We start from the raw sequence: 16011 nt of genomic DNA on the forward strand, positions 1-16011 counted from the left end.
GAAGAGAGAAACATCGATCAGCTGCCTCCTGCACATCCCCCACTGGGGAAGTGCCCACAACCCAGGTACATGCCCCTGACCAGAATCGAACCTGGGACCTTTCAGTCCGTAGGCTGACGCTCTATCCACTGAGCCAAACCGGTTTCGGCGGTTTATTCTTGTATGTGCCCTGACCGAGGATGGAACCCAAAATCTTGGCATATTGGGACAATGCTCTAACAACTGAGTGACCCAGGCTAGGGTGAGGACTTTAATTCAGTCTTTTGGTATATAGATTTGATTAATTGCTTTTATTTATTTATTTTTGGATATGCATGTGCTTCGCTTTTCAAAATAAAATGAGGATAATCTATTCTGCCTTAGCCACAGACATGGCTAGCCCAGGAAAATGTATGAATTGATCGAGTTTGTCCACACTTCCTCCCTCGTTCCTTTTAGTATCTGTTTTCCTTTTGGACAACTCCCAAACCCAATCAATACCCTCATATTTCTTTCCCTCTTAACAGATGTCTTCTGGATTAACTGTTAGAAAATGTTATTAACTAATTCATATGAAAGGTATAAAAGACAGATTATGAAATTAATGTGGGGTAGGTGGAGTTACCTAAAACTTAATAAAGGAAAATGACTTTATTGAAGAAAACAAAAAACCTGTCTAATTTGAAATTCAGGCACCATACAGGTATCATTCATATCTGTTCTTTTAAAAACAGTGAACTATATATTTTTCTGATTGTAAAGCTTCTGCATGTTTATCATAAAAATACTATAAATTATAAAAACGAAAATAAAGTAATGCAAAGAGGGAATCATTTTGTTTGGAGTTTGGGGTCAGGGGAATCTTCTCAGAGGTAGTACAATCTGAGCTGGGTGTCGAACGGTAAAAAGGATTAATGAGATAATCAGAGGGGGAAAGGGCATTCTTGGCAGACAAAACAAAGTGCGAAGGCACAAAGGCACGTGTGTTTGAGAAACTAAGTTCTTTGGTATCCCAGAGGTCTGTGAGGGCAGAGACTTCGATAGTTTTGCTCCTTATGTCCAAAGTAGCCTCGTACAGAGCCTGGAGCGCAGTGGACAATACGTATTTGCCGAAGAAAGAAACGAATGAGCGGGAGCCTCTGTTCCATTTTAAGGAGCTTGGATTTACTTAAGCTTGTGCCTCCCATTGGCTGGGCCGAACTGGAAGCCAGTATGCAAGGGAGTGTTGGAAATTTAGTTTGAAGGAGTCAGCCCCTGTAAAAAGAAGAGGAGGGAAGGGTATGGAACTGAGCAAATAGGGAAACGATCCACACCTTCATGATGGCCTTACCAGCCTCGTATGATGTGGCACATGCCTACCTCTCTAATTTAATCTCCTATGCTTTAATAAATTGGCCTCCTTTTCATTCCTCAGGCATACCAAAACACTGCAGCACCAGCAATTACATCTCATGATTCCTACAGTGGCAATCTGGAAAGCATGTGTCTCTTTGAAGCTTCCATCAGTCGGGGGACTTGAGTAACTACAAGGAGCAGAGTCCATGTAGTAAAGGTTGTGCTGAGCTACCCAGATTTACCCTTCAGGACTCAAGTACAACCTCTCCCAACTGCTGGAGATGTTGGTGGCTGCTAGCTGGGTCCCTCTCTGGGGTTGTTCTTGGCTAAAGAAAGCGCTCTATCCCAAGGTTGTCTCCCTTCCCTAGGGGCAGACCTGTTCGATGACTGGTTGATGTGAGGGTATAAAGACCTGGCCCCTGCCCCAGTGTAGGACAATGTTGAAGGTCCACCCATCAGTGCTCTCTGCAGAATTGGTTAAAGCAGTGGTTCTCAACCTTCCTGATGCCGCGGCCCTCTAATACAGCTCCTCAGGTTGTGGTGACCCCCAACCATAAAATTATTTTTGTTGCTTCTTCATCACTGTAATTTTGCTACTGTTATGAATCGTCATGTAAATATCTGATATGCAGGATGTATTTTCATTGTTACAAATTGAACATAATGAAAGCATAGTGATTAATCACAAAAACAATATGTAATTATATGTGTTTTCCGATGGTCTTAGGCAACCCCTGTGAAAGGTCGTTCGACCCCCCAAAGGGGTTGCAACCCACAGGTTGAGAACGGCTGGGTTAAAGCGTCATTTACAACTGCGTTGCACTTGAATTTCTCCCTCTGCCTGATCGTGGGACCCTCCGCTCCAAAGAGATCGTCCCTAGAAGCACTATCTATCCAATAACCTCCTGCATGAAAATCTAAGAGTTTTAGGGGTCTGTTCCATAGTGAACCCCACTGTGATAGGCTACCTGTTAACTTGTATCAAACATGGTCAAACAGGTAACAGTGTGAGAAATAAACCTTTGTTGCAATAAGCTGCTGAGATGTTTGTTTCAACGTAGCTTATCCTGACTAGTACAGATACCAAACCTTGCCTGGCTGGCCAATCCTTTGTTTGCACTGGAGTGGAAGTGTCTTGTCTTAGTGGGCAGATTGCCAAGTTCTAGTTCTCTCCTGTTCTTTCTCATTGCGAGTTAATAGCCATGTCCCAACGGAGCAACAGAAGCAGAAGGTTGCCTATCTGGTTGTCTACTAATTATTCCTACCAAGTCAGTGGCATGGCATGTCTTTTTTTTTTTTTCTTGTGAATTTTCTAGGACCCTTTCTTCTTTTCTATATACTTTATCACATATTTACAATTTACAAGGATACTTGTTGTTTCTTAGAACAATTTTTATGCAACTAAAAAGAGAATAACCAAGGACTCGGTCCCAGTACTTGATTGAAAAACTGTAAACTCCCAATTAATAAACCTTCTGTACCTTCACATACTTAAAATCCTTTTTCTCTGGAGTGCGAGATCTGATTTCTTGAAAGTCAAATGGTAAGACAATACCAGTTTCTTATTTTAGGCCTCTTGGGCAAAACAAAACATATTAATAAAACTAATGAACCAAAACATATGCCCCTTCTAATTTTTTTTTTTAAAAGGGATTTTACTTTATAGAACTATTTCCCTCTGCCTGAAGGGTATACCGTATAAAAATAGTTCCACTAAAAAGAGCCTGAGACTCCTGGGCTGGTATTACACAACCCCTAATTACAGAAGATATGTAGTATGATAACAGCAACTAGTTAAAGGAATGTGGAGATTTATTTACCTCAAGCTCAGATAGAGATAAAAGGGGACTTGAATAATCTACCAGAGAGCCATGTATCCGCGAATGTACCTCTGGAATTGCCTGTAGCCAGAATGAAAGACCAGCAAAACCAGCTTTCAGAACAACCCTTCTGCTCAGGAGAGGGGAAGGCGAGGCTTCACCTCTGAAATTGCCCTCCCACGCAAATTTTCCACCTCGCAGCTCAGAATTAAACCCAGACTTCCGATCATGGCGCCACGCACGTCACCTTCTCTCTTCTCCTCCCCCCGCAAAATCCCACCCAAGTCGGCCAGATCCCACAGGCGTGCGTCGGGGCTGCCGGGCGAGGTTGGGGGTGGGGGAGGTGGAGGGTGGTGGTGGGGGCGGGGGTGGAATCTCTTCCCCAATCCTGGTTGCTTGGGATCTTGCAATTAAAAAATTACCAAGCCCGATCCTTTCCAGATTCGAGGAAGCTACAAACAGGACCTTCTGATTTTCCTGATTTCCTGGGGCGCGGAGACTCGGTCCCGAGGCAGCAACTCCTTACTGCAACCCCCCCCCAGCCCCCCGTGTCTTAAAAACGCCCTAAAGCCCCGGCCTCCGTGAATAAAGGCCCACCCTCACTGCACAGATGTGCAGACACAGCAGGACGCTGCGCAGAATTTTAAGGGAAGAGCGTGTTCTTTCTGGCTTCGCGCCCTTTCCTGGGGTCGGCGTTCCTGTCCGCTCGGCAGGGCCACGGGAACGGGCGCCGGCGGCGAGCGGGGCGCCGACAAGAGCAGGAAGACCTCAATGCCCGTTTAAGGGGGGTCTTTCCGATTCCGGCTTTTGTTTCCGCCGGCGAGGGGAGGCCGCGGAGGCCACGGGCTCCGGTTCTGGGACAGGCGTGACCGTCTGCATCCTCAGGCTCCGGCTCCAGGAAACAATGGGGGCAGGTCTGCCCCTCCACGCGTCCTTCGAGCCCCGAGGACACCGCGACGCCAGCCGGGGTCTAGATCGCCCGGCTCGGGACACTCACACGCACACACACGCACACACACACACACGTGTGCGCCTATGGAAGGAATGTGTGTCGGAAGCAGGAGAGCCATTTCTGCCCGCATCACCCGCCTGCCCGCATCACCGGCCGCCCGCCCCACCCCGCCCTCGCGGGTTCGGGCGAGACACCCACGGAGGCCGCCGAGTCGCCCCGGCAGCCCCCGAGCGAGGGGCGGGGCCGGGCGGGGCCGCGCGCGCAGGCGCAGTGCGGGCCTCCTCGCGCCGTTGCCGCCGCCGCCTCCCGCGCTGCACCGCAGGCCCGAGACGGACGAGGTCGGGAAGAGCCGGAGACTGAGGAGGAGGCGGGGCGGCGGCGGAGGCGGGGCGATCCCGGTCGGGAGCGCCGCCGACTGGCAGCTGCGGCGACTCCCCCCTTTGTGTCTCCTCTGCCCGGAGCCACTGGAAGTGCTTCCCGGAGGGGCGCTGCGTGCCTCGCCGCCTCGCCCGCCGCCTCCCCTCCCCAGCCGTCTACATCCGCTCTTCCGCCGCCCCCCGCCCGCGGCCTCGACGCCCCAGCTGCGCCCGGAGCCCAGAGCTGCGGGCTGACGAGGCGGCGGCGGCGGCTGCTGCTTCGGGGCTTGTGATTCGCTGGTCCCCGGAGCCATTGACGGGCGAAGACGCGGCTTCCATGGTGGCATTTACCTCAGGCGAGACCGAGCGGCCGCAGTAGGAAAAGAGCGAGCGAGTCGCGCACCGGGCGGGCTGGGAAGGGCAGCCGCCGGCTCCTCGCCTCCGCCCGCGCTCTCGGGGGGCGCCGGGCCCAGCCTGCGGCCCCCCCGGCCCCCACTCCCCGCCGCCCTCCGGCCAGACCCTCACGGGATTCTTCCGCGGAGGCTGCGGACTCGTCCATGGAGCCAGACCCCCGTTGCCGCCCGTTTGAGAAGGAGGGTTTGTTGTCGTTGAAGCCGGAGTGAAGGCAGCGCCGGAGCGAAACTCGGCCAGGAATCCTGCGCTCCCGGAGCCGCGGGCGATGCGCCTCGGGCCGCCGGGGGCCGCCGCCTTCACCCGCCGGGCTTCGCCTTCGCCTTCGCCTTCGCCGCCGGGAACGAACTAGTCGCGTCCCTCGGCCCCCCACCCCGCGGCGCCCCGGCTATGTCTTCTCCCCGACCCGGCTGCTTCTTCGACATCGTGAAACTCCGAGGGAAATAATCGCGGCGGCTCGCTTCTCGTCCCCCGGCGTCTCCCCCCACGGACATGCCTTCCGCTCGGGGGGCCGAGGCACCCCGTCCCCGGCGAAGGAACGCCCCCGGCCGCGAGGGCGAGGACTGAAACGGGGATCCCCGCGGCGGCATGAGCGCTCTGCGGCCCGGCCCTCCCGCCTGCCGAGCGTCCTTCCAGACGGCGCTGTGACCCGGCCGGCCAGTCCGGCGGGGAAGGCGAGCCTCCCGGGCGGCCCGCGCCTGCGCCCGCCTCTCCTCCTTCCCGTGTTTCCTCGCTCCGCGCTCCCGCTTCGGGGCTCACCGCCCGGGGATGACGGCCTCGCGGCTGCGGCCCCGGCGGGTGCCCTGGCTGCTGGGGGCCGTCCTGCTGGTCAGCGCTGCGGCCGGTGAGTAGCCCGGCGGGCGCGTCGGGGCCACTCGTCCCGGGGTTGGGGGGGCGGGTGCGGGGGAGAAGGGGGGGCGCCCGCAGAGGCCGCGGCCTGCGCTCGCCCTTCGCGGCGCCCCGGGCCGGTGGGGAGGGAGCCGCGGGCACCGTGCTCCCTGCGCTCCTCGCCCATCCCTCCGGGGGGTCACCTTGTCGGGGGTCCTGTCGTTTCGAGTCTCCACTCCCCCCATTTCCCACCCCCTCCCACCTCCGTCGGCGGGGAAAAGACATGTTGGGTGTGGTTTCTTGACATTTTTAGCCGTGAGGTAATGCAAGGATTAAAAATAATATTTTAATCACCAGTGGATGGTGTCTATGATGAGGTCTTTGGGAACAGAGCTGTAGTTCGTTGTGGTGGTTGTTTTTTTTAAATTGAATATAAAGAAAGCGGATTTGGCTTACAGGAAAAAGGACATCGGCGATGGAGCACACACTGGAACCTTAGTTTTAGGTTTATTTAGATCACCCTTGGGGAATCCATGTTCCTTTCATTATTCAAACATGTTACTGAATGGGTTGAGGACAGCGTTGAGGAAGCCATGACTGCGAGGTTCCTAATAGGTCGGATAGTACTGTGAAGTGTAGTATCGTTAGCGTTACTTTACTCCAGAGCATTTGAGTCATAGTATGTCCCTCTTTCGGTCCGGACCCTGGTGTTTTCTATGCTTTGGGAATTGCTGTTGGGTTTAAAAGGGTGTTCGATCTCTTTACATTTAGTTGTCTGGCATTTATTGGCCGTCTTGTCAGTGGGACAACTTTGACCTCGCATCAGACTTCTTAGGAGATTTGAGTCTGAAAGTTCTTTGTCATTTTACCGAATTGTAAAGGGAAATGGTAGCCATCCTTCCCTTAGGATAGTTTGCTTTTAGTCCTAAGACACCTTAAAGAAAGCCTCATGTTCTTTTTTCAAGCAGTCTTTTGGTGATAGGTTTTTTTAGAAAATTTCAGGAGTAAATTGTACATATAATCCTTCAATTTGGTTTAGGGTGGCCAAATGGATTATGCCTTTAAAAATGAGTCAAGGACAACATGACAGTTTTCAATTACTTTCTTATTTTTATAAGTGTACTTTTCAAATTCAATAAATTTCTCATCGCCATGTTAGACAGGGATTGCTTGCTTATTTCCATTTAAAAAAATCTGCATTGAGAAAATACTAAAAGAAAATTTGAAGTTTCCTTTTGTGCTGTTGATATTTTTTTATTAATGTCTATTATGTTTATGACACATCTATATAGTTGTGTTAAAATAATTGGAATTTCTGAATTGAATATATTTGGGAACTTATATTTTAATATTATTAGCCACTACAAGTTCTTTTGGGATTAAAAAAATGATTTTTTATTAGATTTCTTTATATTGTGTTAGCTATTTAAATTCTCTAGGCATAGGTCACGTGGTTGCCGTAAAATATGTAGTGAGTAAAAGGCCTTAAGCTTAAGCAGTCATTCTAAGAGCAGAAATCTCACAGCACAGACTTTTAAGTGTTCTTTGTTATTTTTTACCTTTTTAGCATCTAGATTCTCATTTATTTTGTGATCAGAACTGATAAAATAAGAGAAAGAACATTGATTTAAAAATAAACTTAATGTCTATTTGGTAAATAAAATATTAGAATAATGTCCCTTAAAAGGGATGGATTAAAAGAATCACTGTTTAAAAAGTGGTTTAGACTTCTTTTTTCTTTAGTATTACATAGCAGCAGATGCCCACATTTGTGAAGCTGGATTTCAGAATTATAATAATAATAAAGCAGCTAGTATTTATTAAGTGCTTGCTGTGTGCCAGCAACTATTCTAATAGCTTGACAGGTATTTTCTCATTTCATCCTCAATTCTATACTGCAGGCTTAATTATGCTCTTTTTACAGAGAAGGTGAGTGAAGAACAGAGAATTTAAATAACTCTCCACACAGTCAGTAAATTGTGGAGTCAGGATTATAGCCTGGACTCTTACTTACAACATTAATGATAACAACTTCTCACTCTAATTGGGAACATGAGATAGAGTAGTGCCTTCACCAGATCAGCCTTTGCAAAGAAGTAGAGACACTTGACATGGTCTTTGTACTGCAGTGATTATGCATGGTTCTAAATGTGTAAAAGTTTGCTTTGCTTAATATTGGAGTGGCTAGTGCAGTTTCATAAAATGCAGGTAACTAAAGAGGGGCTGTGTAGATTTGGGGATACATAGATGCAGTGATGTAACCAAACAGGTATAAATAGTGCAGCTGAAAGGAAAAAATACTGGAAGGCACACTGATACCACATTCATCTTTGGGAGTCATGGTTAAATCTTTTATTTATTTACTAGAGGCCTGGTGCATGAAATTCGTGCGCGGGTAGGGTCCCTAGGCCTGACTGGTGATCAGGGCCGATCTGTGGGATGACCAGTGGGGTGATTGGGGACCACTGCTAGCACCCGCCTTGGCTGGTCTGGCACTGCCTGCTCGCCGGTACCGCCCCTGGCCGCAGCTGCCTTTCGCCTCCTTCTATGGGGCAACTGGCAGGGTTATCGGGGGGGGGGGGGGGGGGGGGGCCCTGCTTGCACCTGCCTTGGCTGGCCTGGGGCCTGTGGGATGGGGGAAGTTCCTGTTTTAAGCGTCTGCTCCCTGGTGGTCAGTGTGCATCATAGTGACTGGTTGTTCCGCCAGTCTTTTCGCTGTTCAGCCGATTTGCATATTAGGCTTTTATTATAAAGGATTTATTTATTTAAAATATATTTTTATTTATTTCAGAGAGGAAGGAAGAGGGAGAGAGAGTTAGAAATATTAGTGATGAGAGGGAATCATTGGTTCGCTGCCTCCTTTATGCCCCCCACTGGGGATTGAACCCACAACCCAGGCATATGTACCCTTGACTGGAATCGAATCTGAGACCTTTCAGTCTGTAGGCTGATGCTCTGTCCACTGACCCAAACCAGCCAGGGCAATCCTTTATTTAATTTGAATCCCTCTTTCCCACTTACTCTATCTAGTTCTTGGCTTCCTTAATTCTAAACAATGTCTATTCAAAACATTAGAATTTATAAAAATATGATGTGCTTTCTTGGTTTATAAATGAATTCTTTATTTTAATAAAAAGATACAGTACTTGCCCTAACCGGTTTGGCTCAGTGGATAGAGTGTCGGCCTGTGGACTGAGGGGTCCCGGGTTCGGTTCCGGCCAAGGGCATGTACCTTGGTTGCGGGCACATCCCCGGTGGGAGGTGTGCAAGAGGCAGCTGATCGATGTTTCTAACTCTCTATCCCTCTCTCTTCCTCTCTGTAAAAAAATCAATAAAATATATTTTAAAAAAGAAAAAGATACAGTACAATACCATACTTATTTAAGGGTCAGCTTCTGTAAGAAAAAAATTTTCTTTCTTTGAGAAAAAAAAGTTGTCACGCTTTATTTAGGTGGTAATAGTTACAGATAACATATCTAACTCTATATCCCACCCCACTCGATGCAATCCCTTGTGCAGGTTTAATTACCCTTTACTTCCAGTCTTAGTTCCTGTCCTTCTTATTCTTGACATTGTCAGGGCTTAGGAAACTTCTTTTTATCCCTTTAGTTGGCTTGTTGAATAATTAAAATGATTTACGAGAAAGTAATATTTTAGTACATGTGCATGGTAAATTCACATAAGCATGAAAATTCTGAAGACAGGCAAATGAGGTATATATGTCATTCTTTTTTAAAAATTGATTTTAGAGCGGAAGGGAGAGGGAGAGAGAGATACAAACATCAGTGATGAGAGAGAATTACTGATTGGCTGCCTCCTGAACGTCCCCCTACTGGGGACTGAGCCTGCAACCTGGGCATGTGCCCTTGATCAGAATTGAACCTGGGACCTTTCAGTCCGCAGGCTGACACTCTATCCACTGAGCCAAACCGGCTAGGGCTATATGTTATTCTGAACTAAGGAGGGGGGAAGTAGACAATTCATAAATGCTAAGGTTCCCTTCCTGAAGCAGGTTTTTCTATCTGAATCTTTTTAGGCAGGTAAAGGGGTGGTAAACTCTTTTTGAGTTTGTTGGGCTTTAATTATATCGAAATAATCAGTATGCTAAGGTGGCTCATTTTGGGGAGACTCACTCCTGACTCCTACACCATCCTTGGTCATCTAGGAGGCTAGGAAGCCCATGGCATTCTTTTTCCCCATGGCATTTTGAGTGGCCTCATTGTTGGGATCCATACGTGGAAGGGTCTCCAAGACACTCTTAAGGAACTCAGGGTCCTACATCACATCATAATTCTCTTCCTTCTTGACTAGCTCAGATGTGTCCATGGCTGAATTGGCATCAATGTCAGCTGATTCTTCCTGCATTTGAAAGAATTCACTTGACAGGTTTCAGTTTTAGATACATTTTTTAATGAACACATACATTCTCAAAAAAGATTAACTTATTTAGTTAGTGCTCTTGAGCAGTTAATGAATATTGTTGAGGAACTGGAAATTTAGTATTTTTTATTTTAGTGTTTTCAAGATGTGGGCACTACAACAGGATCACCTTTGCTTTTTTAAAAAAATATATGTTTATTGATTTTAGAGAGAAAGGGAGAGGGGGAGAGAGATTGAAACATCAATGCTGAGAGAGAATCATTGATCTGCTGCCTCTGCACTCCCCACACTGGGAATCAAACCAACAACCTGGACATGTATGCTGACCAGGAATTGAACCATGACCTCCTGGTTAATAGGTTGACTCTCAACCACTGAGCCATGCCAGCTAGGCACCTTTACTTCTTTTTTTAAATACATTTTATTGATTTTTTACAGAGAGGAAGGGAGAGGGATAGAGAGCCAGAAACATCGATGAGAGAGAAACATCAATCAGCTGCCTCCTGCACACTCCCCACTGAGCACATGCCTGCAACCAAGGCACATGCCCCTGACCGGAATCGAACCCGGGACCCCCGAGTCTGCAGGACGACACTATCCATTGAGCAAAACTGGTTAGGGCCACCTTTGCTTCTTAATAAAATGTGTATTCCTGGCCCCACAGTAGATGTACTGAATGGATCTCTCTGGGGCCTATATATATTTTTAAAACTTAAACCCCTAAAGATTCTCACTCAGGCAAGTTTGAGGACCACTGCTGTATATAATTAATTAATCTTATTTGGACTTTGAAATATTGTGATATTTTATCAGCTTTTGCTGGATAATAATTGGAAACCACAAAATCATAGTGGTATATACAACAATAAGCATTTGTTTTGCTTCGCTTGTCTCATTCTGGGGCCCAGGCTGGAGGGAAGGGTAACATCTCTCTGGGGAAACCTGTCTCATGGCAATGATAGTACAAGAGGATAAGCCCAGTCCCACCAGCCATTTCCAGACTCTGGTCCTATAACCTCTCATTGGCAAAGCCCAAAGACAAGGGGTAGCAAAGTACACTTTGCCTATAAGGAGGCCGTGGTATTATATGGATGTATGATACTATTGTGGGGGAATGAGGAAATGGGACCTTTGATCTACCACATATGATCAGGACTATGGTCCAGAAGGGGAGCTTCTCTTTACCATTTGAACAGTCAAACTCTTAATTAGGCCTTTGCATAAAAATTATATCCACTTGGGTCTCTACAAAGCTATACATGCTTGTGGGATGTTGTGCTGGTAGTGATATAATTGTTGGTTGTATGAAACATGGGGAGAGAGATACTTATTCCAACCTTTACTAAAGGTGAACCTTCTTATCAGTGAAAGGGGAGAATTTGTATTTTTCTCTAGTGAATAAATTCTAGCTACAAATAAAAGATACAGAGTGAAGTCAGTGTAAATTGGTTAATTTTATAATTGGCCAAAACACTTATTTTGGCACTCATATATTGCCTTGCTGTTGAATATCAGTTTTATGTATTTTCCTTGTCCTCCTAACTGATAATTGCTTCTAGAGGACAGGGTTCATATCTTAGACTAGAGGCCCAGTGCACGAATTTGTGCATGAGTGGGGTCCCTTGGGGTAGCCTGCAGGGATAGGGCCCTAGCTTGCACCCCCAGGCTCGCAGCCGCACCTTGCGCCCCCAGCCTTGCAGCTCTGCAGCCCTGCCTGGCACCCTGCTGTGGCCTGACGCTGCCCCCTCACTTGCCCCACCATCCCACCTGCAGGGGCGATCAGTTGGGGTTGGAGCCTCCTGCCTGGCTCCCTTAGCACCTGGGAGCCGGGTGGCGGCCCTGCCCCCTGCCGCCGCTGCTGGTCGCCATCTGTGGGGCGATTGGCGGGGCGATCAGGCCCCAGCTTGCACCCACCTTGGCCTGGCACTGCTCGCTCACCTGCTCCATCATCCTCCCTCGATCCTTCTCTTGTTGGGGCCCATGAGGGCTGGCAGTGCTGCCACTGCCACCCGCTGTCAGCGGTGCACCACTGACGTCTGCCATGTTCCATTCCTCTCTCTGGTGGTCAGTGCACATCATAGTGAGCAGTTGAACTCCTCCTGGTCGAACTTCTGAATGAATGACCGCCTGAGGGGACAATTTGCATATTAGGCTTTTATTATATAGGATTGTTTTGTAATCTACCATCTTGTTATGCACATAGATGTTTAAAAAATACTAAATGAAGCTCGGCTGGAGTGGCTCAGTGGTTGAGTGTCAGCCTATCAACCAGGAGATCAAGGTTTGATTCCTGGTCCGGACATATGCCTAGGTTGCAGCCTTGGTCCCCAGTGTGGGACATGCGGGAGGGAGCCGATCAGTGATTCTCTCTCATCATTGATATTTCTCTCTCTCCTTGTCCTCTCTGAAATCAATAAAAATGTCTTTAAAATTACTAAATGAATAAATAATAAAAAAGGAATTGGAGCCAGGAAGTAATCTAAGATTGCCCATTTACTCAAATAATGGTTTAGTAATTCTTTGTTCCTTCAACTGTAAGGTAGTTTTAAGTGGAGTAGTAGGAAGACCATTGTCTTGAGTTAATGAGACCTGGATTCTATGTGACTCTACGCAAATAGATTACTTAATATAGTTTTCTCAATTGTAATATTATGGGGTTGAACTAGATTGTTTGAAATGCAGATTCTTGCACCACCCCAGACCCACTTAATCTGAATATATGGACAGTGAGTTTTAGAATCTACATCTTAAAACAAACATTTCCCAAGTAAATTTTATGTACTCTAAAGTTTGAGAACTATTATATCTAAGATTCCTTTTAACTATCAGGTTTTACTTTATTTTATTTTTTACTTTTTGTGCTAATTATAACCTATTCTGGATCTTTTATGCAGTCAACATTTGTATCAGATATTTCTTATTTTATGCTTTAGGCAACTAGCATGTAATTCAGTGTTTTTGTTTTTTTTAATAAAATTTTTATTGATTTTTAGAGAGAGGAAGGGAGAGGGAGAGAGAAACATCAATGTGTGAGAGCAAACCATCCATTGACTGCCTCCTCTATGTTCCCCAGGGGGATCAAGGGTGAACCCGGGCATGTGCCCTGACTGGGAATCCAACCAGCAAGCTTTCATTTCAGTGCACTGGTCGACACCCAACCAACTGAGCCACACAGGCTGGGGTTCTTGCAGGAAATCTTTTAATGAACTTTTTTCATGTATTAAAACTAATGTTTCAGAACATATCTATATTTAAATCCTCATCCTTCTCTCCCCTCCCCTTCCACCTTCTCTCTTCTCTTTTCACATTCACCAGTAGTCAGATAGCAAAAACTTTTGGCTCCACCTTTAAAATATATTTAGAGTCTACCTCCTTTTTACCACCTTCATTGCTTCCACATAATCTAAAATCCATCATCTTCCTGTCACTTGTTACTTTTTTCAGTAGTCTGTTTTCTCTAAAATCTTTGCTTTATTACAGTTGCTTTCTTTTTTCTTTTTATATTTTTAATCCTCACTGGAGGATATGCTCTCATTGATTCTTAGAGAAGGATGAAGAGGGAGAAAGAAATAGGGAAACATCGATGTAAAAGAGAAACTTTGATTGGTTGCCTCCCGTACACACTGGGACTTGAGGTTGAACTCGAAATCTAGGTATGTGTCCTGACCTGAATTGAACCCACAACCTTTTGTTGCACCAGAAGAGGCTTCAACCTACAAGCCACCTGACCAAGGCTACAGTTACTTTTCAATATGTATTCTGGGTCATCCTTTTCAACCATAACAGATCATGACATTTCTCTGCTTAAAACTCTCCAGTGTCTCCCCATCTCACTCAGAATAAAAGTCATAATCATTAAAAATATTCTACACAAGCAGGCCCCTACTACTTTTTTTTCCTAAGGAGGAGAAATTAATATATTTTAAAAAATGTAACTATGAAAAAGTAGTAACAGTATATAAATGGAGAGTTTTCTGAGTTTATAGAATCTGTTATTCTTCACGCCTCAGTTTCCACCCAGTTTTTGTGGGTACAATTTTCATATATAACATTTGTAAATGAATTTGAAACCTCTTAGGACAGCCTTGCCTTTTCGGTTTGTCATGTCCTGGGCAGTCAGTCCTATTGGGACATGGAGCTGTCTGGGTCCAGGTTCTTCTCTAGGACACAGAGAATGAATGTCCTGTGGCATCTTGGCAGTGGCTCCTACTACTTTTGACCGCATCTGCTGATTTCTCTTCTTGCTAAACTTTTATTGTGCTTTTAACTTTACAAGAATTACAAATTCAGAAAATTAAATGTACTTGAATAGGTTAGATTTAAGACACTTTATATAATTTGATAGTGGCTATAATTAGTAAATCTACATATTGGGAGATAAGAGAGGAGATAACATGAACATTTCTTGAGACTTTGATATAGGGGGGAGCAAAAGTAGGTTTACAGTTGTGAGTATGGGGTAGTTTATTCTTGTATTATTTATTAATTATTGTATATCCCATATGTAAACCCACTTTTGCCCCACCCTGTATATCCATAAGTGTTTACTCTGTTATCTCATTAACCTCTGAACCAGTGGTTCTCAACCTTCCTAATGCCACGACCCTTTAATTCAGTTCCTCATGTTGTGGTGACCCCCAATTTCATGGTTACAAATTGAACATAATTAAAGCATAGTGGTTAATCACAAAACAATATGTAATTATATATGTGTTTTCCGATGGTCTTAGGTGACCCCTGTGAAAGGGTCGTTTGACCCCCAAAGGGGTCGCGACCCACAGGTTGAGAACCACTTCTCTAAACAGCCTGATTAGAACTATTATTTTCCCTTATTTTAGAGAGGAGTAAACTGAGTAAAAGGGAGACTTGGAATTCAGGCTCAGGCCTCTATAACTCAAAAGCAGAGCATTAATATAATATGTACAGTGTTAGCCCGAAGGTATAAAATACTCGGAATATTTTAGGCATCTGAAAATCTTATTGACATTTTGATCATTCAGCATTGCTTGCCCAGACTGAACTCTGCCTCAGTTATGGTTTCTTATTTGGCTGTAAATGACAACAGATGTTTTAGGTTTTGTGTGCACTGTTCAAATGTTGATGGATAATAAAAATTTCACTGAAGATTCAAAGCTTCAGTTTTGGGAAGAAGCATCAGTTAGATGAGAAGAGTGATGATGACATATTTAGTTGAGGATAAGTGTTTAATGTTTCCATCTGTTGTTAGTGATTAGAATCCCTAGGGGCCTTTTTAGTGTGAAGAGTAAATTTTTATATTTAGTTACTACACAAAGGGCCATATTGTGGTGACAAGAAAGGCAAGATGAAAAACAGCCAAATGATATCAAGAGATGAAATTATTCATGTTACTTACTGAAACAACGTTTTTTTGTGGGAGATAATTTTTCTGGGATATTTAATTATTTTCCCCCCTTTTCCAATGTGTTAGCTAGATGAAATGTCATGAAAAATGTTGATCTATAAATTCATTTAGCCTTTAGCATCAACTTTTTCCGTTTATCCAGCTCTTCCTTAGTAATCATTGTTTTATCCATTTATTTAGGTTTATCAGATATTCAGTTTTACTGATCCTTGCTGCTAATAAGAGCAAAATAGTAGTCTTAGATTTGTACTAAGTCAGTTTAGATTTTACGCTAAATAGCTAATAGGCTTTATATTTCACATCACCCTGTTAATGAAAATTAATTAAATTCATTAACTGAAAATAGATTAAATTCTAGTTATTTGCAAGTAAAAGCCAGTGTGTTAAGGCATGGTTTATGGAAGTTTATTAATTGCATTGGCTAGGTTATTCTAAGATAGCAGCGGTTATTTCTTTTTCTTATTCTTTTTTTAAAAAATATTTTTGTTGCCCTGGCCGGTTTGGCTCAGTGGATAGAGCGTTGGCCTGCGGACTGAAAGGTCCCAGGTTCGATTCTGGTCAAGGGCA

The 16011-nt window shown here is 45.4% G+C and overlaps 1 protein-coding gene across 2 annotated transcripts in view; it reads left to right on the forward strand.

The window, feature by feature from the left end:
• Positions 1–4791: 4791 nt before the first annotated feature.
• The window catches only part of BMPR2 (bone morphogenetic protein receptor type 2), a 114447-nt gene continuing 103227 nt past the window's right edge, over positions 4792–16011 (forward strand). For both annotated transcript variants that reach the window (XM_081096158.1, XM_081096159.1), the window contains exon 1: positions 4792–5697. In XM_081096158.1, the coding sequence (XP_080952284.1) occupies positions 5622–5697 (76 nt within the window). In that variant the 5' untranslated portion in view covers positions 4792–5621. The remainder of the gene's footprint in view (positions 5698–16011) is intronic.

The sequence above is a fragment of the Myotis nattereri genome (assembly GCF_964212035.1).
Source record: "Myotis nattereri genome assembly, chromosome: 7".
Taxonomy (NCBI): Eukaryota; Metazoa; Chordata; class Mammalia; order Chiroptera; family Vespertilionidae; genus Myotis; species Myotis nattereri.